Source organism: Phyllostomus discolor, chromosome 7 (genome assembly GCF_004126475.2).
Source record: "Phyllostomus discolor isolate MPI-MPIP mPhyDis1 chromosome 7, mPhyDis1.pri.v3, whole genome shotgun sequence".
Lineage (NCBI taxonomy): Eukaryota > Metazoa > Chordata > Mammalia > Chiroptera > Phyllostomidae > Phyllostomus > Phyllostomus discolor.
Window position 1 is genome coordinate 114,351,564 of NC_040909.2, and position 22,543 is coordinate 114,374,106.

A 22,543-nucleotide genomic window follows, 5' to 3' on the forward strand; every position below is an offset into this window, starting at 1 on the left:
GGCCCCCCTCCGACCTTGGTCCCCTGCCTTTTCCTCAGAGATGTAGTTGTCAACTTGTCACATGTATGCACACACACAAAAACACACACACACACAAACACACACATGTATGTATGTATTCCTGTGGAAAATGCATAGCCATTATAGCATAGCATGTGATGTAGTTTTTCTTTCCTATATAAATGCTCCCGTTTGTACATATTTACCACCTACTTGCTTTTTTCACTCATTATTATACATTGGACATCTATCTATATAAATCTACTTTATACTTTTAGGTTGCTGTATAGTGTTGGGCAGGGGGAAGTCCCCCCTCTACCCTCCTTGAGTTCTTATGGCTGGACTAATAATAAAATTTACAGAAGACCAAATCAGCGTGAGGAAACCCAGTTTGGTACGCACGCACACGGGGGATCATAAATCACGCCCAGAGAAGTGATGAACCAGCCTATCTTGTATCCTTGTTGGACACAGAAACAATACATTTGTGAGGAACTGATGGGACTGAGACACTTGGGCTTGGGCGCTAACTGATGGGACTGAGACACTTGGGCTTGGGCGCTCATTAGTGAGGAATCTAAACAAAGCACAGGCTTGGGGAGTAAGTTAGTAAAGGGGCAACGAGGTTTGTTTATGTCAGCTTTCTGGCCCTGGGTTCCTCCACTCCAGAAACAAGGGTGACCCCTGAGGCCCTGGAGCACGGAGGGTACCTTCACCGGGGAGAGTTATTTCCTGCGTCCAAGGACACAAGGGAGCGTCAGCCTGCACTCTCCTACCGGCTGCTTGTCAGGTCACTTGGAATCGAGGTTATCGGATCCCACTGTGGGATACTCTGGGGGACCCTGCTCTGGACACTGGCAATCCGATTTCATAGTGTAGGTAAACCACAGCTTATTTAATTATCCAGCTGATGAATGGCTGCGTCGATTCCATTCTTCACTACCGATGGGATAAAGCACTTGCTCCACCGGCTTCTGCCAACGGTGAGAGGTTTCCTGCGGTAGACACCGAGGGCCCGAACTGTGGGGTCGCGATGGTGCACACAGACTAAGCTTGAATGGAGTCTGCCGGCTGTCCCCCGATAGACAGTTCTCTGTGCGCTCCCGCCAGCAACAGATGAGAGATCCGCCAACCCGCACCCTTTCAAAATTTAATGTTATCAGACTTCTTAACTTTTGCCATTCTGATAGATGAAAAAAATACCTTGTTACTGAAATTTTGCATGGCTCCATTTTTCAGTAGTTCTTAAATAATCGGTTAAGTTGCCAATTAAATTACAGAAGCATAAAGAATTTGGATAAGCGTTTTGTATCTTCTAATAACACACAGTGCTAGGCACAGGGTAGATAGAGGATTGATTGATTGATTGATTGGGTTGTTTTGGACGATTTCTTAAATTTCCAGAAATAAGATAATTCAATCCAACTAATTCTCCTAATTCTGACTGACCCAAATATACTTCTTATATCTAACAAAGACATACCAACTGGTGTCTAGTGTCCACCCAAGAGAACAATCCAGTGCCGGCCACAGCTGTCCGTGGAAAGAGCCTGCTGCAGAAGCTGGTTGTGCTGAACTCAGAAAATGTCAAGGAGTGAAAACAACCAGGATGCCAGCTGCCACTTTCTTAAAGGGCTACCCGCCCCCCCTACCAAAGCAAGTGAACCAAGGAATAAAAGAAGACAGGGAGGAAGATTGCATTGGAAGACTCTTTCCCTATGGAAAAATTTCAGTGACTAAGCAAATGAGTCTAAAGGGCAGACGTGAAGCCTGGCAGAGGGGCAGGCGCCTTTGGAGCTGTGTGAGGGTGATTTTAAATCCCTGACTGATTAGATCTGATGAGCTCAGGGAAAGCAGCCAGGCCCCAAGAGCAGGATACCTGGTCTGGACACAGAAGGAAGTGGGATAAGAAAAAAGATCAAAGTAAGCCTCCCCATCTGAGCAGAAACGGGGCCGTGGTGGACTGGGCCTTGGACAACGACATGCAAGCCACGGGAGGTGCTGTGTGACCCACAGGGACCTCTCCCCCCACCTCACTCCTCGCCTCCCATGCATTGCCCTTGGAAAGCATTCACTGATAATGGCATGCTTGTCAGAATGCCTCAGATGGCACAGTAAACAGTCCCCTGGAGAGGCGGTGACTGCCTGAGGAGGAAGGGGGAGTCCAAACGGAGTCACGTGAAAGGGGAAGGAGAGCCCTGGCCGGGTCGCTCAGTGGGTTAGAGCGCCATCCTGATACACCGAGGCGGTGGGCTCAGTCCCCGGTCAGGGCACAGGCAAGAAGGAACCAATGAATGCACAAGTAAGTGGAACAACAAATAGATGTTTCTCTCTCTGTCTCTTTTTCTTTCTCTAAAATCAATAAAAATAAATTTAAAAAAAAGAGGAAGGAGAAGTCAAATACATGGACAGAGAAGAAGTATAATCTTAACATTCTCTGCCTTGCCTCTCTCTCCCTTTCTCAAAGAGCATTCTCTAATGCTTGTTCACATTCTTGTCTTCCTTCTCCCTGTGGTGAGAATTCAGTCTTTGCCCTCTGTCTCCTGGCATCCTCTCTGGTGTGATATGGGGGGACCGAGGCAAAGATGGGGACGGTCAGGAAGAAAAAGACGGTGAGTGAAAGCAGAGCCTGCAACCCCAACACAATGCCTGGCCCCTCGTAGGTGCTGCATAAATGCTTTTCAGGTGACTGATTGGAAAACAAATGCTAAAAGAAGGAGTACGTGACCTATGCCGAGGAAGAAGAAGGTGAGGGAGGAGTGAAGCCGAGCAGAAATGTGGGTGGATAAAGGGGAAAGCAGAGCAGCGTTGTGGTATAACTTCGTTGTTTAGAACCGTGCGTGTCTGTGTATTGGGAAAGGTTTGGGGGCACCACAGGCAAAGGGTCAGCGAACAGTTTTCCCTTGTTGGTGCTATTATGGATCTTTTCACTTTTTAATTATTTTCTTACCAGAACTCAGGTTTCCTGCAGAAAACATCTATTTCTTATAGAAGAAAGACACAAACATGATTTATAAAACGAAAATCAAGGTGTGGCCTGAGCTACATCCCCCTAACTGGGGGGTGGGGAGGGATGTATGCTGAAGCCCTAACCTCTAGCACCTCAGAATGCAGCTGGGTTTGGAGAGGGGCCCTTTGAAGACGCAATGAAGGTAAGATTAGGTCAGATGGGTGAGTCCTACTCCAGTATGACTGGTGTCCCTATAATAAGAGCTGGTAAGGACACAGGTACCCAGAGGAAAGGCCGTCTGAAGCCACAGGGAGAAGAAATGCCTTCTACAAGCTGAGGTTTTACCTCAGAAGAAACCAACCTTCTTGATACATTGGTCTCAAACTTCTAGCCTCCAGAACTGTGAGAAAATACGCTTTTGTTGTGTAAGCCACCCGGTTTGTGGTACTTCCTTGTGGCAGACTTACAAACAGATACACAAGCTAAAAATACTGATAAAGTTTATAGGAAGCGTTCTGAGCAGGGCGGGAGGAAGGTTCTGGAAGAGGAGAAGGTACCGTTGTCCCCATAGCAGTGTTGCCGACCCCGGGAACGGTAGACCAGGAGGCATGTCTGATGAGGGAGACAGCTGAATTTTCATCACAGAGTAGGGTAGTCCCTCAAAAATCAACACGGAGATATGGCCAGTACCTGCCCCGCTCTGTGGTGACCTCACAGCAGAGGTGGAAACCTCCAGGAGGCAAGGTGCCCCTGAGCCCATCAAAGGGAGGAGATAGGGAAGGGTAAGTGAGGCCTCCGAGAATGCCGTCAGATTCTAGGGGTATCAGTAGGAAAAAGGAAAGTGAGAGTTTGACTCTACCTTTTGGTTGCCTCCCAGGCCATTAGCTTGTTTGTTGCCTCCTGGGTGTCTCTTTGGGGGAAAAAAGGACTTCAGGCCCGATTTCACCAAGGACAGACAGGACTCTGCGTGCTTCTTCTTGCCGCCCTTTCTGTTCCAGCTGCTGCTCTCAGCAGGCGTCTTTCTTGCTCGCTGCTGGGTACCAGGGGAAACGTTTTCCACCGCCAACTCCCAAGGCCAAGTACAGATGTGACAGACTGGTGACTCATCTCAGTGAGCACAGCCCTCCTCATTAGGACCTGAGTCCTTTGGGGACAGTTAGGCTAGTACCGCCGTTGTCCTTACAGACTGTATCGGTCCATTAGCCAATTTCGCTGCCCAACTATTGCTGTTCAAGTTCTAATGTGCTTTTTGAGTCAATATAACACTCCAAAATGTGTTGCTCACCATTCTTTAAATTGCAGCTTTATCGAGCTATAATGCACATACCATACACCTGATCTATTTAAAGTGTGCAATTAAATGTGCAACCATCCCCACAATCAATTTTAGAACAGTTTCATCACCTTAAAAAGAAATCTCTTACCCAGTAGCAGTCACTCCTTATTTTCTCCTCAACAACCTCAGCCCCAGGCAACCACTAATCAACTTTTCTATCTGTAGATTGGCCCATTTCTGGACATTTTATATAAATGGAATGATACAACACGTGGCCTTTGGTAACTGGCTTTTTTCACTTAGTGTAATGTTTCAGGGCCTGCCAATGTTGTAGCATGTATCAGAACTTTATTTTGTTTATTGCCAAATAATATCTCATTGTATTTATATACCATATTTTACTTATGCATCCATTAGTTGATGGATATTCAGGGTGTTTCTACTTTTTGGTGATTGAGTAATGCTGCTATGAACATTCATGTATAGGCTTTGCCATTTCTTTGGTAGATACCTAGGAGTGGAATCTCTGGGTAATATGGTACCTCTATGTTTAACCTTTGGGGGAGCTGCCAGATTGATTTCCCAACTGGTTGCACCATTTTATATCTCCACCAGCAATGTATGAGCGTTTCGGATTCTCCACATTTTTGCCCATGCTTGTTATTATCTATCTTTTTATTATCGCCATCCCAGTGGCTGTGAAGCAGTATCTCACTGTGGCTTTTATTTGTATTTCACTGACAGCTAAGAATGTTGAACACCTTTTCATGCACTTATCGGCCATTTTCATGTCTCTTTGGAAAAATGTTTCCTTAGATCCTTTGCCCATGTTTTAATTTGGATATTTATATTTTTATTATTCAGCTGTAAGAGCTCTTTGGGAATAAGAATCCCTTATCAGATATATAATTTGCAAATTATATATCTGTAAATTATCTTTTCACTTTCTTCATGGTGTCCTTGGAAGTACAAAAGTTTGAAATTTTGATGATGTTCAATTTATCTATTTTTTTATTGTTGTTTGTGCTTTTGAAGTCATTTTTAAAAAAACAATTGCCTCACCCAAGGTCATTAAGGTTGATGTTCATGTTTTCTGTGAAGTGCATTATAGTTTTAGGTCTTACATTTAGATCTTTGATCCATTTTCAGTAACTTTTGTATATAGTGTGAGGGAGGGGTCCAATTTAATTATTTTTCATGTAAATATCAGGTTGTTCCACACTTGTTGAAAAACCAATTCTTTCCCTGTTGAATCATCTCAACATCTTTGTCCAAAGTCAACTGACCATAAGTGTAAAGGTTATGCATAATTTTTAAAGAATTTTCTTATACTAGCCATCCCAAAAGCAACACATCACCATTTTATACAGTGTGTGCTCAAAACTTACTGATCAGATTGAAAATGGCAAACACCTTCCCATTCTAGTTCATTCTGAAAAATGAGGAGACAAACTCTCAGCACTTGGCTGCAGTTGCAGTTTGTTCCATCCATACCTCAGTTCAGACAAAATTGTCATCAGCCATTCGTTCGGGGCCTGAGCCTAGAGACTGTTGGATGAGCCACAGTTTTGTCTGATTTGACTTTAAGAGATTCTCCCCAGACAGATTGCTAATGTCTTGTACTTTGGTTTTCGGTCACTAGGGGAGTGACTTTCAGGTGGTTGCAGTGACTTTGGACAGACTCTGTGATCACCTTCCTTGGAAAAAGCCAGGTGCTAGAGTTAAGGAGGAATCGCTCCTTGGCCTGCTCTCCACGTGGTCTCCAGCTGTCATTGTTAATTTCCATTCTCTGCCCCCTCCAAGCTCCACTTCCAAAATAGCAAAAAACTCAGCATGCTCTGGACACAGCAGTTTCCTATCTTTTGGGAGAATCAGTGACTTGGCTTGTCTTCTGGCTGGAATGAAAATTTTGTGAGGAGTATCAAAGAAAGACATACTGTAGCAGCGCACAAATGTCCCTCAGTTTCCTGCTGCTGGATTCATGGTGGGAAGCATGTACATGGCACTTTGCATTCGACCCTCAAAACCTGCCTGAGTGCTGTGGAAGCCTCAGACAGCAGTCCTTAGAATCCCCTGCCTCAGCATCCCAGGGGGTAGACTGGGGTAGAGGGAACTGGGTAAATGCCTATTCCAGGCCCCTACTGAATCAGAAGTTTTGGGGGTTGGATGAAGCAATCTGCATTTTGATAGAGACCACAGGTGGGGCTCAGGCACATTAAATTTGAAAACTGCCTACTTGGGAGTTTTTTCTCTAAAGAGCTGTAACCATTTGCTACAACCACCAGCTTTGGAAACATACAGAACCTGGACTGAACATCAGTTTCTTCTCCCTAAATTAAAGGCCACTGTCCCGCCGGCCAGGCGTGAGAGGGGTGGCGTGGGGTAGGGAGGCAGGTGGAGCTTGGTGCCTAGTACAGTGTGGCTTTCACTACCATGTTCCCCCAGATGGGTAGCTGGATAAAATCGTGACACCCAATTAAACCTGAATTTCAGAAAAACAACTCTAACTTCTGTGGAATAAGCATAGCAGCAATGCTGCGGTCAGTTTGCAGGGTCCAGGGGCAGGGGACCAGGCTCCATGGAGGAATTTGGGACATTGTTCCTTGATAGACAGTTTCCATGCCTCTACTTCCAGCCCTCCTGGAAAGGCTGTGAGCTTCCCAGATCACTTAAAAGAATTGCTTTTCTGCTTTAATTCATTGGTCTCAATTTCTGTTGCTTGCCGCTAAGAACTGGTCAATACAGCATCTGTGACTCCCTACTCAACAACTTGCCATCTGTCCTCTGTCCCCACCCCTCCTCTGCGCCCTCCCTGAAGCCATCAGGAACCTCCTCATCTCACAGCCTCTCTTGGTTTTGTGCCCTCTTCTGGTGGAGGAGTGTATGGAGAACACAGCGCCCATGGCAGCACTGCAGGGAGGGAACCAGGGGAATAAAGATGACCTCAGTCCGCTACTGCAGACCCCTCCCCTCGATAGGTGGTGATGGCCATGGCAAACCCAAGTGGAAGCCAGTGTGCAAGAAGCCCGTGGACAAGGTGCATTCAGGTCAGCGTCCTGAGACACAGAGCAGGGGAGAGAGGAGGGGAGAGGGAGTGTGGAGGTGCAGAAGGAATATTCCAGCAACGTGGGGTATCTGTATACACTGTCTTAGGTGCAGTTCTGTGGAAGCAGAGCCTGAGATGGGCCTTTTATGCAAATGACTCCTGGAGAGAGTCCTGGGAGAACTGTTGGGGGGGGGGGAGCAGGGTGGGCGAGGGGAAGGAAGTAGGCAGAGATGTGATTTCTGAGTTAGTCCAGGCTCAGCCTGATCTCATGGGGCACTTCGGAGTGGAAGAACAGAAATTGTGCTGCTCAGAGGCAAGGGGGCTGGGCTGCTATGCACACAACCCCACCCCCCCCTCACCAATCACACATGTACTTCTAGTCAGTCATTGGCCATGGGCTGTCCCTCGGGGGCTGGGGGATGGGTAAGGGGTCAGGTAGGTGGACCGTGGCAGGCACCGGTAGCATGCGCTGGAAGGACAGGACATATGCCTCCTGGCTAATAGGATATCTCTCTGGGTGATGATGTAAAAACTATTTTTCCTCAGTGTTTTTCTGTATTGTTCAAGTTTTCTAACATTGCCTCTACTGATTTTGGAATTAGAAAAAAAGCAAATTTAATTAAATTCATGCAGCAAAATCACCTGGTTCGTCGCAGGCAGAGTAACAGTAAATGACCCCCCATTCCTGACCCCCTGGGGTGACCTCTTGCCGACACCTGACACTGGGCAGATGGCCCCCCGCTCACTGTTGGGCAGTGGCACTTGTCATCCGAGCTTCTCTTCTTGTTCATCAGGCTGAGGGGCCCTTTGTTAGCCCTGAAGCACTTAAGGGATGCTGACCGTGGGACTCATAAATCAGGACTGTGGCTGGTAGATGGGGTGCCATGAGACCAGGCAGCTGGTGTTGGGCCATAAACAATAATAAGTATAATGTATGTGCCAGACACGGTTCAGACCTTTACGCGGCGTCTTGTTTAATCCCTGCAGCAGCCCATGCAGTAGTCCTGGTTGCTCATATATGACCGATGAGGAGGTCCCTGGATTGGGGTTTAGGAGACTAGAGCTCTGGTTTTTGTTCCGCCGCCAGTGAAAAACTGAAACCACCGGACGGAGTGAGTGAGTGTTGGTCAAACCGCACCTCCCGGCGCCCTGAGGCTGAGCCGGGAGGTGCAGGTAGGCAGTGCCACCGAGAGGGGAGGACTGGCCTGGGGACCAGACCACCGCGGCTCTCCTCCACCTCCATCCGGTGTCAGCCGCCTTCCCGGGTCTGCAGTGGGTGCGGCTGCGCAGGGCCTGCCTCCCGGGCTCCAAGGGGCTCCGTGAGTTAACGCTCATAGACACCACCTTGAAATTCTTAATAACTGAACTCTGAGTTTGTGTTTGGTAAGTGACGTCTGGAGTGTGTGCCTGGGGCTTGCAGCCCTGAGTGATGGTCCGTCCCACTTCCTGCTGTCTGTCCACTCCCTGGGAGGTGTTCTCCGCTCCTGCTCTTGGCCCCTGGTGCCTCCGGCCTCCCCTTCCCGCCTTGCTGGCCTCACCCTGGGTCAGAAACTGGGTCGCATTGATGGGGGGACCGGGAAGGGAGCTCCGATCCCTGTCCTCCAACCCCCACGGGCCTGGCCATGGGCATAGGGAGGGTTGGGGCCAGGTGCGTGTCTTGAAGTGTCTCCGGGTGAAAAGGTAGTGGCCGTCCTCACCCAGGCTGGAAGCACTGTGGGGCACTCACTAGGTGGCTCTCACCCACCCTTGACCCAGGTTCCAAGTCATGACCCACATAGAAAATGGTAACATTCTCCTCTGACAACCCTGAAGCAATCTGCACATGGGGGTCTGTACTCGTTGATTCACTTCAACTATCAAATAAATCTGTAGCAGTAAGTTAACATTTTTTTAAGGAAAAGGAAAGGGGAAAATGCATACAGCACAAGGTAAACAGCCAGGGTAGCGTTGGCTAACCCAAGGGCCGAAGGCAGCTGTGCCCTAGACTTGATTAAAGCTGGTCTGTGTGTTAGAAGCCCCTTCTCCGTCCCCACCTTGACCCCCCCTTCCCCACAAGATATCTAGGGGCCAAGGGGACACGCCCACCAAAGCCCGCAGCCCTCCTTCGGGGCCGGTTGCTTCTCCCTTCCCGTCATCACAGACGAGCCTGTGGCCGACGTGCCTGACTAATGCACGGCTCACACCACTGTGACTCACCACGGGCGCTGGATGGCGCTAGCACTGGTCTGTCCCTTATTCAGCCTGAGGAGTTCAGCCAAACAAGTTCACCCTTGGACATTCCAGCAATGTCAAGTTGCCCTAGAAATTTCTGAGCGCTTGCGTTTCTTATTCTTACCCCACAGCAGGCCAGTAACAACTGTGTGGTGCCTGGACCACGCTGAGAAGCTCTGCTCTAGACTCTTATATGGGTGCCAGGACCCTGGAATCAGCAGCCCAAATGACACCACGCCTATTCTCAGGTTCTCCAGCTTTGCCCACGGCCCGGGGGCCACCGTTCGCAGGGAGGAGGGGAGATGAAGATTGAGTGTGTGTGCTGGAGTGTCATACACATGCATTGGAGGCCCTTTTGGTACAGGATGGAGGGGGGGTGGGAAGAAAAGGGGTGCAGGCTCCCAGCTGGTGGAGGAAGGGGGCACAAAGATTTGGGGTCAGCCCAGCTGAAGGAGCCCATTTCTCTGCATATCTGGAACCCATTGACCGTGTGCCCACGCACTAGGGCCTGCCAGTCGGGAAGGACGGAACCAGGTACTTTCTGTCGTGACTTTCAACGTTCTGAATTCTGATTTTTGTCTGTGGCCACAGGCGGGAGCCTCTCTGCAGTCTGCAGAGTAGGTGGGTGGCCTGTGGACACGCCTCCTTTGGCTCACCGCTCCCTCAACTGTGCTGGGCCTTGTCCCCCACCCCTCCCGCCCTTAGCACACCTGATACGCGGTGCTGCGCCTCGTACCAACGATTTCCCAACACACTGGGGAAGGATTTTGTTTGTTTTCCTTATGTTTGATGAAAAGCGAATCCAGGCAAACACCTCAAAAGGAAAGACAGGCAAACAACTTTGACAATGAAAAACACACACAATCAGCCAACAGGCATGTGAATAAGGTAATATCTCTAGGAAATCAAGAAGTGTAAGTCCAAGCAATGAGATACCTTATTTTGTCTCTTAAACTGGCAAAGATGAGAAACAAAAAAGAAAATATTCAGTGTTTGTGAGGATTGGGGGAATATTGTCCTTTTGTATACTGTTAGCAGAAGGGCAATAGGGTGATAGGAGATTTGTAGGGATAAATTCGGCAGTGCATTGCAAAAGACCTTAAACTGTACACATCCTTGGAAACTTGAATGCATCACTTCAGTCTTACGTCCATTGGCTGTTGATAAAATCTCTGAAGTCAATCTCATTCTTGATTTTTTCCCCCTTTTTTGAAGCTTTTCTTGTTATCAATGACATTCTGAAACCTCACTAAGTTCTATCCAGGTTTGGCTTTCTTTTTATTTATCCTGCTCAGCACTTGGGAGGATATTTCAATTTCACATTATCCTTCTGTTCTGAGAAATACTTAAGCCGGATTTGTCTAGAATGAGTCACAGGACTCAGGAGCACTTTACTTACATTTATTGTGAAGGACATTACAAAGGACACAGATGAGTAGCCAGAGGAAGAGGTACGTAGGGTGAGGCCCAGAAGAGCTTCTGGTCTCGTGGAGTTGGGGTGCACCACCCTCCTCGCACATGGGGTGCTTGCACCAGCCTTAATGCTTCCTAAACACTGTTATTTAGGGGGGTTTATGGAGGCTTCATCATGTAGTATGATCAACCACTAACTCGATCTCTCACTCCTCTCCCCTCCCCAGAGGTTAGGAGATGAGACAGGAAGTCCCAAGCTTCTCACTGAGGTGAAGCCCTCCTGGCAACCAGCCCTCCCCCTGAAGCTGTCTGGGGTGTGGGAAGAGGGGCACGAGTGGCCTTGTTAGAGCAAAGGGTGCTCCTATCTCTCCTGTCACTCACAAAGTCCTAAGGGTACACCTAAGGAGCTCTGTGTCCCATACCAGGAGCAAAGAAAGACCAAGGTCGTGACTCAAGATGATCCTATCACCCCATCACTCAGGACGTTACAGGGGTTTTAGAAGCTCTGTGCCAGGAACTGGGGATGAGGACCAAATATATGGTTATTATGGTATCACGATATCCCACCCTCACAGGCTGCTCCGTGCTGATGGCCTCCTCTGGTGGAGCAGAGCAGCCGGCGTGCCTGGCTGCCCCGGCCTCCCCGTGGCGGTCGTGCGGCCTCGGCCTGCGTCTGGTCTCCCGCTCAGTGCTCACCCTCGTGCTCTTGTGCTTCTCTTTCCCGTCAGACACTCTTCGTGCATGAATTCCTCCCGGTAGTCCCCCTCTTGTGCTTCAGTACGGCCATTTAAACCTTACTTTACCATTTCTTGGCATTCGTTATGGGAGGGACAGAGTCCAACACCTTGAGGTGGAATTCTGGTAAAAAACTGTGTAACCTTCAAACCAGTAATCCACTCCTAGGAATTCATCCTAAGGAAGCAATTAAGAGGAGAGCTTTAACTACAAAGAGTTTCACCCCAGTAACATTTATTTTGGAAAAGTGAAAACATATATCCAAACAGAAGGGGTTAGCAAAATAAATGGTGACCCTTCCACACAACAGTAGGCTATGTATAAAAAATAATACGACAATATTTCATGGCGTGGGAAAATGCCACTGAGGTAGTAAGCAAAATTTTCAGGTTGCAAAACTATTTCTTAAATCTCATTTTTGTAAAACAAAACAAAAGAAACACACGTTCTTCTAGGGAAGGGTAACTTGGCAAGGCAGGAATTCTGGCGACTCTTCTTTCTTCTCTTTGGCTGTATTTTTTTCAGGCTCTTGGGGACTGTTTGTAGCCATTGCCACGTGCAAGACTCTAGCACATTCTCTGCTTCCCTCCGCCAGGTGTGCTGGAAGACGGACTGCCGCCCAATGGTGCGCCCCGGCCTATGGCCCCAGGTGGGATGTCCAACCCAGAGAAGAAGACGAGCTGTGGGACCCAGTGCCCGAATCCTCAGAGCCTCAGCTCTGACACCCAGACCCAGAAACAGAACGGGTTTCGAACCACAGAGGTAGGTCACAGACACAGAACCAACCTGGGACCGGACAAAGGGAGGGAAGCTGGCTTCAGGGCAGGGCCCTGCTGGTGCCCAGCAGAGAGGACTCACCTTGCCAAAGGAGATTCTCTGCCTCGCCCATGAGAAAACTGGTGCAAACAGAACAGCAAGACCCGACACCTAGCGCAACCCCTGCCTTGAGGGTTGCTCTGTTTGTTGAATCGGCTAAAGTGGGTCCTTGATATTTGCACTCTGAAGGAAGTGTGTTTGCTTAAACACAGCTTTGTTCAGGTCTAGCCGGCTTGATAATGAGGACTGGGCTGGTGAGAGCAACCAGCCTCAGGCCAGATAGTCCGCCAGTCTCAGGAGTTATTGGCAGGGTGGGGAGTGGGCAGGGAAGGAGAGAGAGATGACCGTGTGGTGGGATGAAGCCTGGCATTTTACCTCAGACCCCCCAAAGGTGGGCAGTGGGAATCCCCAAGGGGGACTCTCGCGGCAGAACGTGGTGGCCGCCTCACCCTCAGACTGTTGCTGTTAGAAAGGAAGCAGGAATGAGGTGTCATTGGCCTCGTTAGCATCCGTTCTGATCCTTTCTTTGCTCCCAGAGCTGTTGTTGGGAAGTGCTACCCCCGTGGGGACGAACGCCCTTAGGAGGCCAGCTCAGGCTCTGCAGGCTCCCCCTCTGTCCACTCCATCTCTCCCTCCTTCTTCCTCATCTTGCCCATGCCCCACCCCCATTCAAAGTCCACTGCTCACTGGATACTCCAAACCCATTTTTCCCTTCTCCCCTATCCCTTTTCCCTATCAAAACATACTGGTCCTGTCCCTTCAGGCCTATACCACCAGTTTTCTGAGGGTACAGCTGGTCATCTAACGATGGAATTCCTGTTCATGTCAGTGAGTTACCACTCAAAGCTTTGGTCAAAACACCTGTTGCAACTTCAGCTCTAATGCTCGTTAACTAAGTAGACTTACAGGAATCATTTAATCTCCAGAATCTCAAGTTCCTTATCTACACAATGGAAATAATACCAAAATGAGAGAACAGATGGGCCTGCTCTTTGTAAATTGACAAGTGCCATAAGACAGGCAATAAGGCCCTGGCCAGTATGGTTCAGTCGGTTGGAGCATCGTGTTATAAACCGAAAGGTTGCAGTTTCGATTCCCAGTCAGGGCACATGCCTAGGTTGTGGGTTCAGTCCCCATCGAGGAGCATAGAAGCCAACCAATCGATGCTTCTATATCACATTAATGTGTGTGTCTCTCTCTTTCCCTCTCCCTCCCACCCCACCCCCCTGCAAAAAAAAAAATCAATAAGCATGCCCTCAGGTGAGGATTAAAAAAAGAAAAAGAAAAAGAAAGGCAGCAAGGACTCACAGGGATGGTTATGCACGCCGTGCCGTAACTCAATTAAATGAAACACTGATCGATGCTGTAGGAGGTAATGCGTGGGGAGTCGATTGGAAGATTTCAGTGGCCCTCCTGGGATTCTTAATGCCCACTTTGCCTGTGCATAACTGGCCTTCTAGAAGCCTAATTGTGGCTATCTCCCAAGGCAGACTGGGCCCCACAAAACTACACTCAGAAGCGCTAGTATGGGCCCTGACATTTGTCCTCTAGCCTACTCTCCTCACCTGTGACCTTGCCCTTTGAGCCAGGGTGCGCCGTGGTAGGGAGGACGCAGCCTTGCCTGGTGCGTGACATGGGCCTCACGTTTGCTTTCCTACCACCTCACTTCCTGCCCTCGTCATCCGTCACTTTAAAGCTGTGTTCTGCAATTTACAGAGTTTTCCTAAGTCTCCTGGCTCATTAAATCTTCCCAAGAGCATTGGGAAATAAACACCATCCCCATTTTATAGACAGAGAAACTGAGGCTCATTTAATTGCATGAGATGAATGGGCTGTTTAAGTGCTGGACGTGGGTGTCAATAACTTTAAGATGAAACTGGTGACTATTTCAAAGGGGGAACATACAGATGGTAAAGTACTTTTTTATAGAAGAATTACGTGTATTAGCTATTGTCGTAATAATGCTGGAAAAAACATCAACGTTCACTGACTTAAAATAGCAATCTTTGTTCCCCCTTCAAAATCCGCTGCAACCTGAATGAGCGAGGCCTGACTTCAGGCTCCGGGCTCCCGTTCCAAGTCGAGCAGAACCTTCGTCCCCATGTGTATTATCCTGGGAGTCGGGCCAAAAGGGCAGCGGCACTCTGAAATATCTTCTTCTTATGACTATGACGGCGCTGGGACTCAAGGCGGGCTGCTCCCAAATGTGCCACTTGAGCATATCGATTATTTTGAATTAAAGTTACTTAAGAAACAGCTGGTGCAAAGAGGACACCCTGACTGTTCTTTGTGTCTCTGAAAGCAGGGAATAACTCTCCTGTATGAGAGATCCCTTTATCTCCGGAGACAGGAGATTTGGGGCTGGGAGGGCCGTGCAAACCAGCTTCACCTAGATTCCTTGCTAATTAAGCACCTAAGCCTCGGTTTCTTAGTCTTGTCAATTCTTCATGAATTTATGGTTTCTTTAAAAAGTATCAAAGCTGCTTGTTTAGGTCATTTCCGTAGGTCTCATATCTGTGAGACCTCAGAAGGTATGAAATTAAACTTGATTTTCTCCTGTTCATCTGGCTGATGTCAATTTAATTCTTAAACCAGCCAGCGGAACTCTGAAGGGCATAGAGAAATATTTTTCCTCCCCAACAGCGGACACCCAAGGAGGCCATACCCTAACTATTCAAGGCACATTTCATGTCTCTGCTCACATCACAACAACCAACCTCCTATTGGCCAAAGCAAGTCACGTGGGCAAGCTCTCCATCAGTAGGGCAAGGAAGTATTCTCTGTTCCCCAGTGGAGAGAGAGCTAGGAGCAAACATGCAATCCACCACATATGACATACGTACAGAGAAAGGTACAAGTCCTAAGTTCAATGAATTTCTGTAAGTGACACGCCCATGTAACTGTCTTCCATATGAAGACTAGAACATCATCACTACCCCAGAAATCCTCCCTGTGCCCCTCCCCAGTCACCACCTGTCACCCACAGCGTGACCACTTTCCTGCATCCAGCACTGCACACTAGTTTTGTTTATTCTCAAGAGTCTTATCCATGGCATTACACGGCATGTACACTTTTGTGTCTGCCTTCTTTTGCTCAACATTGTGCTAGCGAGGCTCGTCCACGTTGCTGTGAGGTGCAGAAATTTCCTCATTTTCATGATGCATATTTCATTCTGCTGGCAGGACGTTTGGGTTGTTTTCAGTTTGGGGTGATTGTGAACAATACAGCCATTAACATTTTTTTGGTTGTATGTGTGTTTAAAAAATTTTTTTAATTAAAAATTAAATTGATTGGCCTGGCTGGCATAGCTCAGTGGATTGAGCATGGGCTGGGAACCAAAGTGTCCCAGGTTCGATTCCCAGCCAGGGTACATTCCTGGGTTGCAGGCCATAACCCCCAGCAACCGCACATTGATGTCTCTCTCTCTCTCTATCTCCCTCCCTCCCCTCCCTAAAAATAAATAAAAATAAAATCTTTAAAAAAAAAAGTTCAGTTTAAAAAAAATTAAATTGATTGGGACAACATTGGTTAATACCATTATATTTCAGGTGCACAGCTTTGTAACGTACCGTCTGTTTATAACATACACATCTGTATACTCCGTTGTGCTCACCACCCGAGTTCTGGTTTCCTCCCGTCACCGTCACCATGCATGTGGCCCTCCCTTCATCCTCTCCGCCCGCCCATGTCCCTTTCCCTCTGTTAACCACCGTTCTGCTGTTTGTGTCTGGAGTTTGTTCGTTTGTGTTGCTTTCTGTTTTGTATCCCACGTGTGAGTGAAATCCTTCTGCTCCTGTCTGTTTCCATCCTGCTGACTTCACTTAGTCTGATGCTCCTAAGGTCCACCCATGTTGTCACAAACGACGGCATTTCATCCTTCCTAGGGCTGAGTGGTATTCCACTATGTGTGTGTGCCGCATCTTCTCTATCTTATCGTCCGTCGGATGGCACTGAGGTTGTTTCCATGTAACACTCTGGTGGAGGCCCGTCTGTGGAAATTCTCTTCTTTGGGGCTGATATGTAGGAGCGAAGTTGCTGGCTCATAGGACGAGGATGTGTGCCACTTTAATAGATACTGACAAATAGTTTTCCAAAGCGGTTATACCAGTTTACATGCTGACCAGCAGGTGGTGAGTTCTGGTTGTAGAACGTAAGAATTTCAGGCCAGTTAGTTGTGCTTAGTCCTTCTTCCTCAGGCCTGGCCTAGGCATAGCGTGGGGTGCTAAGCACACTGTTCTATCATCTCATTGAATCCTCCCAATGACTGAAATGTTGATATTGTTGTCTGCAGTCCACAAGTGAAAATGGAGACCTGTAGATAGCTAAGGAAGGCACCCCCTCTGTCCACACTCACACACGCTCTGGGGTCTTGGGTGGCAATTAAAGGGGATCCAGACCCCCAACTCCAGCAGCAGTGGAAACTGTGTCGCAGGGGAGTGAGGACCACACACACCTGACCAACCGAGCACCGGGGGCAGACGGCCTATGTGGATAAGCCATCCCTGCAGCTTTCGTTTTCACGATTCACTGAACAAGGGCTACATTGTAACTGTTTCCAAAATAAGGTCAGGGAGCAGATCACATTAATGGTAAGTGTTCAGACTGTTGCTGAAGCACATCAGTGGGCTTCCTATGCTGAGACGCCCCCCACCAGCCACCAGATGCCCTGGGGCCCTGTGGGGAAGGCTTTCTATCCGAGGTATCGGTTTATAGCACAAGCTTCCCTCTGATGTCAGGTTTGGTCAGCAGAGCCCGCTCACCCCCACGCAGCTCTCAGCTGCCTGGACTCTGTCCAAGGAAGTCAGTTTTCTTCCTACTCCCTCCAGGGCTTTGACGTACTGCTTCTACCTAGCTTGTCTCTTATGCTCTGGGCTAAAGCTCCCTGCATCTCCAGTGTCTGGCTCGGGCAGTATCTCGTCACCTCTTCCTGTCTTCCTTTGCTCCCCCAGGATGATCTATGAGCGTGGCACAGCATTTCCCTGTATGTCATCAGGCTGCCTGGCTGATGGGTCTTTGGCCCTTTTTTAAAGCTTCGTTTCTCCAGAAGAACTGGCTCACGAAGCATGCATCGTCATGCACATGCCGGCTGCGGTATCCGCATTCAGATTTAAAGCATTTGTGCATTAAAGCGGACCCTTGCTAGGCCTGGAAACTTCCTCCTCAGTTCCCAGGAGCAGTCTTTGGGGTCATTCACCTACTGTTCACTTATTGAGAACCGTCTAGGTACCAGGCACCAGCCATCTGGGAGTGGAAGAGGCACGTATATCCTTTGCTCTGAAGCAGCTGCCAACACTAATGTGGGCGAGGGTGGGAACCCAGATAATGTGAAAGAAATGATGCTTTGAAAGAAATGAAAGGCCACTGGGAGGTGGTAGCGACCACTCCGTTTCACACGGGCAGAATCGCCCCGCAGTTCCGGCTGTTTTCTGGAGGGTGCGGAGGGGCCGGGGAGGCTGGCAAACAGCAGCATCCGGTGTTCCCAGTGGGAGGTCTCTCTTCTGTTCCACCAGACAAACCGGACCTTCCCTCTCTCAGTTCCCTCTGGCCCTGCCGTTTGCCTGGTGTTAATAGGTGCTAACTGGCAAAAACGATGTGACGAAAGCCATCTCTCACAAATTGGAACTGGCTGTCTTAGCGGGGAGCTCTCTTTCCCTGTGGCACCTTTTCCCGCTAGTCACCTGGGACCCCTTCCACGCTGCATCAGGACAAATCGCTGACTCCGTCTGCTCTCCCCAGCTCCTTTCCTGAGCTCAGCAAACGACACAAAAGGAAGCTCTGTAGCTGCTTGTTCCCTCCCGCTACGCAGTCGTTTGGGAACTCGGGCTGCCTCCAAACCTCCCCTCTCCGGCCTCCACGTGCCCTTTCCTCAGGCTTGGCACTCGTGTTTTTCTCTCCCCAAACTCCCTCCTCGAGCATTCGGCTAAGGTGGAAATTATATGTGGCTGCAGCTCCGGGAAGTTGAAGCTCCCAGCATGTGGCTGGCCTCCCAGGGAGCTTCATGTCTTCAGAGGCTGCGTCTTTTCGAGGTGCTTTATTATTCTTGGCAAAGTGACCAGACCTCGCTCAGGGAATGAGCCAACGCCTGGGCTGATTCTCAGCTCAGCTTCCTCCTTCTCTGCTCCCTCCCCGCCGTGTCTGACTGTTGGCAAGGCTTGGTCCAGTCCAGGAATGACGGGTGTAGCCTGTCACACAAACGGCTGTGGCCGGAGCAGGACGCCTGACCCAGAAAGGAGGCGAGGGCCCGCCCAGAATTTCTCCTGGACGGCAGCCATATGAGGTTTCTGAGAAGAGTTTGCAAAGTAACTATGAAGTTCTCCTCAAAAAAATGAAAACATGACATTAAAAGGAGGGAGAGAATAAAACAAACTACTGGGGAAAACCCAAGAGAGGGAGACCTCTTAGGAGGGTACCAGAGGTACCCCCTAGTTCGATCCTGGCAGGCTAGGGATGTGTGTGCGTGAGCACGTGTAGTGATTTCCACCAAGCATCTGTGTATTGGCTACCACCGTATATAGGGGAAGAAAGGCAAGACTCACTATTCATTTAGGGGTCTGCAGAAAAGCCCATTCTATCAGAAGCCTCTTGGGGCAGAAACTTCCTTCTTTGTATTCTTCCCTTGCTCCCTGAGCTGGCTTCAGGGTTAGGGGCCTCAGAAGCATTCACTAACTACCTGCTGATTGAATGAGTCTGGCCTAATACTTCACCAGAAGGAGAAGGGTTTCCCTTCCACCTGCCCCCGCCCCAGCACCACTGTCATATGATCGATGACTACACATGGGAGCCCAGTGCTTTTCCAGAGCAGGTTCTACCACCGCCCTAGTGTTTGATCTATTTGAGGTTCAAGTTGCAAAGCAACACCTGCTTTTAGCACTTGACACCTGATAGGTAAAAGCCCCAGGCTGAGCCCGCCCAAGTGAGTATCTCACGTGGGACTGGGGGTTGCACGGACTTGCTCCAGGCTCTGGGCATTCTCCAGCTTTGGGCCTGAGGCGTGTCCTGATCCCTGCCTTAGGAGGCAGCAACCTGATTGTTGGTGGGCTCGCTGAGGTTAAATGTTTTCCTGACTAACCTTGAATGAATGCCATAAAATGTATGAAGCAGCAGCAAGTTAATCATGGGAATCAGGAACAGCTACAAGTTTGTTATTGTCTGTCTCTCTTTAACGGGATTTGACTGAAAAGAAGCAAAATGTCTTGAGTTACAGTTGAGAAGTCTCAGTCTTTAATCTTCTGGGAAGGAGGAGAGGAGGAAACTAGCATTTTCAGAGTGTCTGCTAGGAGCCAGACACACTCTACAAGAGGTAAGAGGTGTCGCTCCCCACCTGGGAAAACACGCTTGGAAAGGAAGGCAGTGTTCGGCAACATGGCAGCTGGAGTGGAGACCTGGCTGGGTCGGAGTAGAAACCCGGGTCTGTCTGCCTAGGACCCCATGATCTTCCTTCCCATGACCTGAACCCAAATGGTGGAGGATTTTGGGTGAGCTGTGACAGTTGTGGGAGGCCGGGTATGGGAGCTGGGGCCACCGTTTTTGGTTCAGCACACCACCTATATTGGCATTGACCTTGGGCAAATTGTATGGCCTGAGTGACCTCAGCTCCCTCTCAGGAAGGGGAGCACAGTAACGGTCCCAGTCACCTCCTAGGGACAGTGCAAGGGACAGTCAGCTAGGAACATAACTGTGAACCCTGTAGGAAAGTTGGGGTTTAGGCAGGGCAATGGAAACAGGTTCTATCTCCAGAGATTTTTTTCCTCTCTCTCTCTCTCTGAAGATTTATGTTCACACATGTGTTCTTCAGCAGATTATCTGTTATGCGACAGGCACTAAGTTAGACTGTGGGGGTTCGGTGGTGACCACCACAGACTGGGTCCCTACTTTCTTAAAGTTTATAATCTCATGAGGGCGTAGAAAATAAGCAAGTTAGCAAGCAGATAGATATGTAATCCAGCCACGATCCGAGGCCAGGAAGGACGTCCCTAGTGCGGGGAGAGAGAAGAAGGTAGCCGTCTGCTCGAATGTGCTCAGGAAGTGCAGCCACATTCCATAAGGAATCATTCCCCCATTACCTCTGGGAGAGGCCCAGGCGCGGCCAGCGCATGGGAGCCCGTGTTGCTGTCCACTGTGCCCTTCTCTCCTCTGGATTTCTTTGACCATAATTATGTATTGCTTGCACACTCAAAATACTAGTTATACAGGAAATCAGTGTCTGAGAAATCTTAATCTCAGCTGTTTTTTCTTTGTTGTCTGCAAGGAACTGTAAAAAGAATCATCCAACCTTATGTTAGGTATAGATACACTTGTGGAAACATCTCTGTTTCCATTTGGGAGGGGAGTGAGAAAAGGCCGAGCAGACTGGGCAGTGCTCTTGGGTCCTGACGCCCCTGGAGCGGCCGGCTGGCCCCACTTCTGCAGGGAATGACCTGCAGCATTGACTTTCAACCCCAAGAGAAACAAGTCCATCTGCGTTGGAGGCTGCCAGGAAGTTATCACCCTCCATCTGCTTACCCTTGAGAAATGGCAGCCAATAAATTACTTCTAATTAAAGAGGCAGAGTTAAGAGGATTAAAATCAATGATTCACAGAGTACCAAACCTGTGGAAATTAAAATGAGGCAAGGGGAGAACGGAAAAGCTGTAAAACTGGGTGAGAAACCAGAGGAAGCCCATTAACGAGAGCCAATGGTGATAAGACTCACAAAACCAGAATTTTAGACGTGGGAGAAGTGCAATTGACTCAGCAGGCAGCCAAGAAAGCTGAAGGTGCCAAACAGGCTTCTATCATCATTGAGTTCAGAACCCTAAGATTTTTTTAAAGCCAGTAATTGCAATCAGGACACTTTTTGTTTGTTTATTTTCCCTGCCATTGAATAAAGAGAGTGGGTTAAATAAAAAAGTTTGGCTGGTTGAAAGCCACATCAGAAGGGAAAAACCTGCATATTTTTAAAATATTCATAGACCCTGAGGAAGAAAATGGCATAATTGCCTTGTGTGTCCACACTGCTCTTTTCTCATCGAAGGGCAAAGTGACTCCTTGGAACTTCCGTAGAAAATAATCTGGCATTGTGGTTCTCCTTCTTGCCTTCTATCTCCCTCCCATTTGGGCTGGAAACCTGAGGTCTCCAAGTGCTAATTACAGTGCAGTGCCCCTGACCCCTGAGCATGAGAGCTGCTGTCAAAGGGCTGGGCTCCTCCCCACGGATGCCTCAGACTTGAAAGCGTCTCTTTTCTAAAACGCTCCCAAGCAAACACACTGTTGTTCCAACTATTTACTTTTCTAAATGTAATAGTGTTTCATTATTTGAAAACGGATTTGCTTGGGGCAGGAAACCTGTGCCCATCGCTGGAAGACAGAACTCCAGTTTGTCCCTTATCCACGTGCATGTCTTACAGGGTTATTATTAGTGACGTCATTTAAAAGAAGTAGAGATAGCTATGGTTTCAGAAGAATTACAGTTTTCTCTGTAAATTTGGTATGTGGGGCTGACATCATTTTGTGAGTAGAATTAATGTTAACGGCTGTCACTGGGGTGAGCAGCCTTCCTAAGGAGGCTCCCAGGATGCAGGACGTTGTTTGAAAACAGGTCATTCTTGGGCAAACCGGGACACAGTTGGTCACCCTATCAATGCTAACTGACACTTTCATTATCTCGGTAAAATTTAAGGAGCAAGCATTATTTCCCCAATCTCAGGGAAGGGGCCTGAGGTCCACAAGTCAAAGCAACAGGTCTTGTGCCGGCAAACAGGTGGGTGGCAAAGCCTTGTGCCAACTCTAGGTCTGTCTGGCCCCCAAATGGTTCTTGTGATATACAGCTTTAAGAAATTGCCCCCTTGCGCTTGAGATGCACACCATACACATTCTGTGGCTGTTCCGGGAATGCCCATTTTCTAGCCTTTGACGCTTTACCTACACAGCTTGCAAAATTAAGAATCACCCAACGACTGAATGTTTGCCTAAGTTTTTAAGCTTAGAAAAGCAGACTGAAATATAGAGCGGCACATTTTCTGTGTATAATCTTTAATAACTGTTTGTGAAAGCTTGCCAATAACTCCAAGGAAAGCATTTAGGCAGCTTGGAAAATTTACATTTCCATTCCGGAAA

At 48.6% G+C, this 22,543-nt stretch overlaps 1 protein-coding gene across 2 annotated transcripts in view; it reads left to right on the forward strand.

Moving 5' to 3' along the window:
• The window catches only part of BAALC (BAALC binder of MAP3K1 and KLF4), a 78,552-nt gene that overhangs the window by 52,243 nt on the left and 3,766 nt on the right, over positions 1-22,543 (forward strand). The window contains exon 2 of one of the 2 annotated variants that reach the window (XM_028533958.2): positions 12,227-12,393. The exons of the other annotated variant lie outside the window; for it this stretch is intronic. Coding sequence (XP_028389759.1) covers positions 12,227-12,393 — 167 coding nt within the window. The remainder of the gene's footprint in view (positions 1-12,226; positions 12,394-22,543) is intronic. 2 annotated transcript variants of the gene reach the window in all.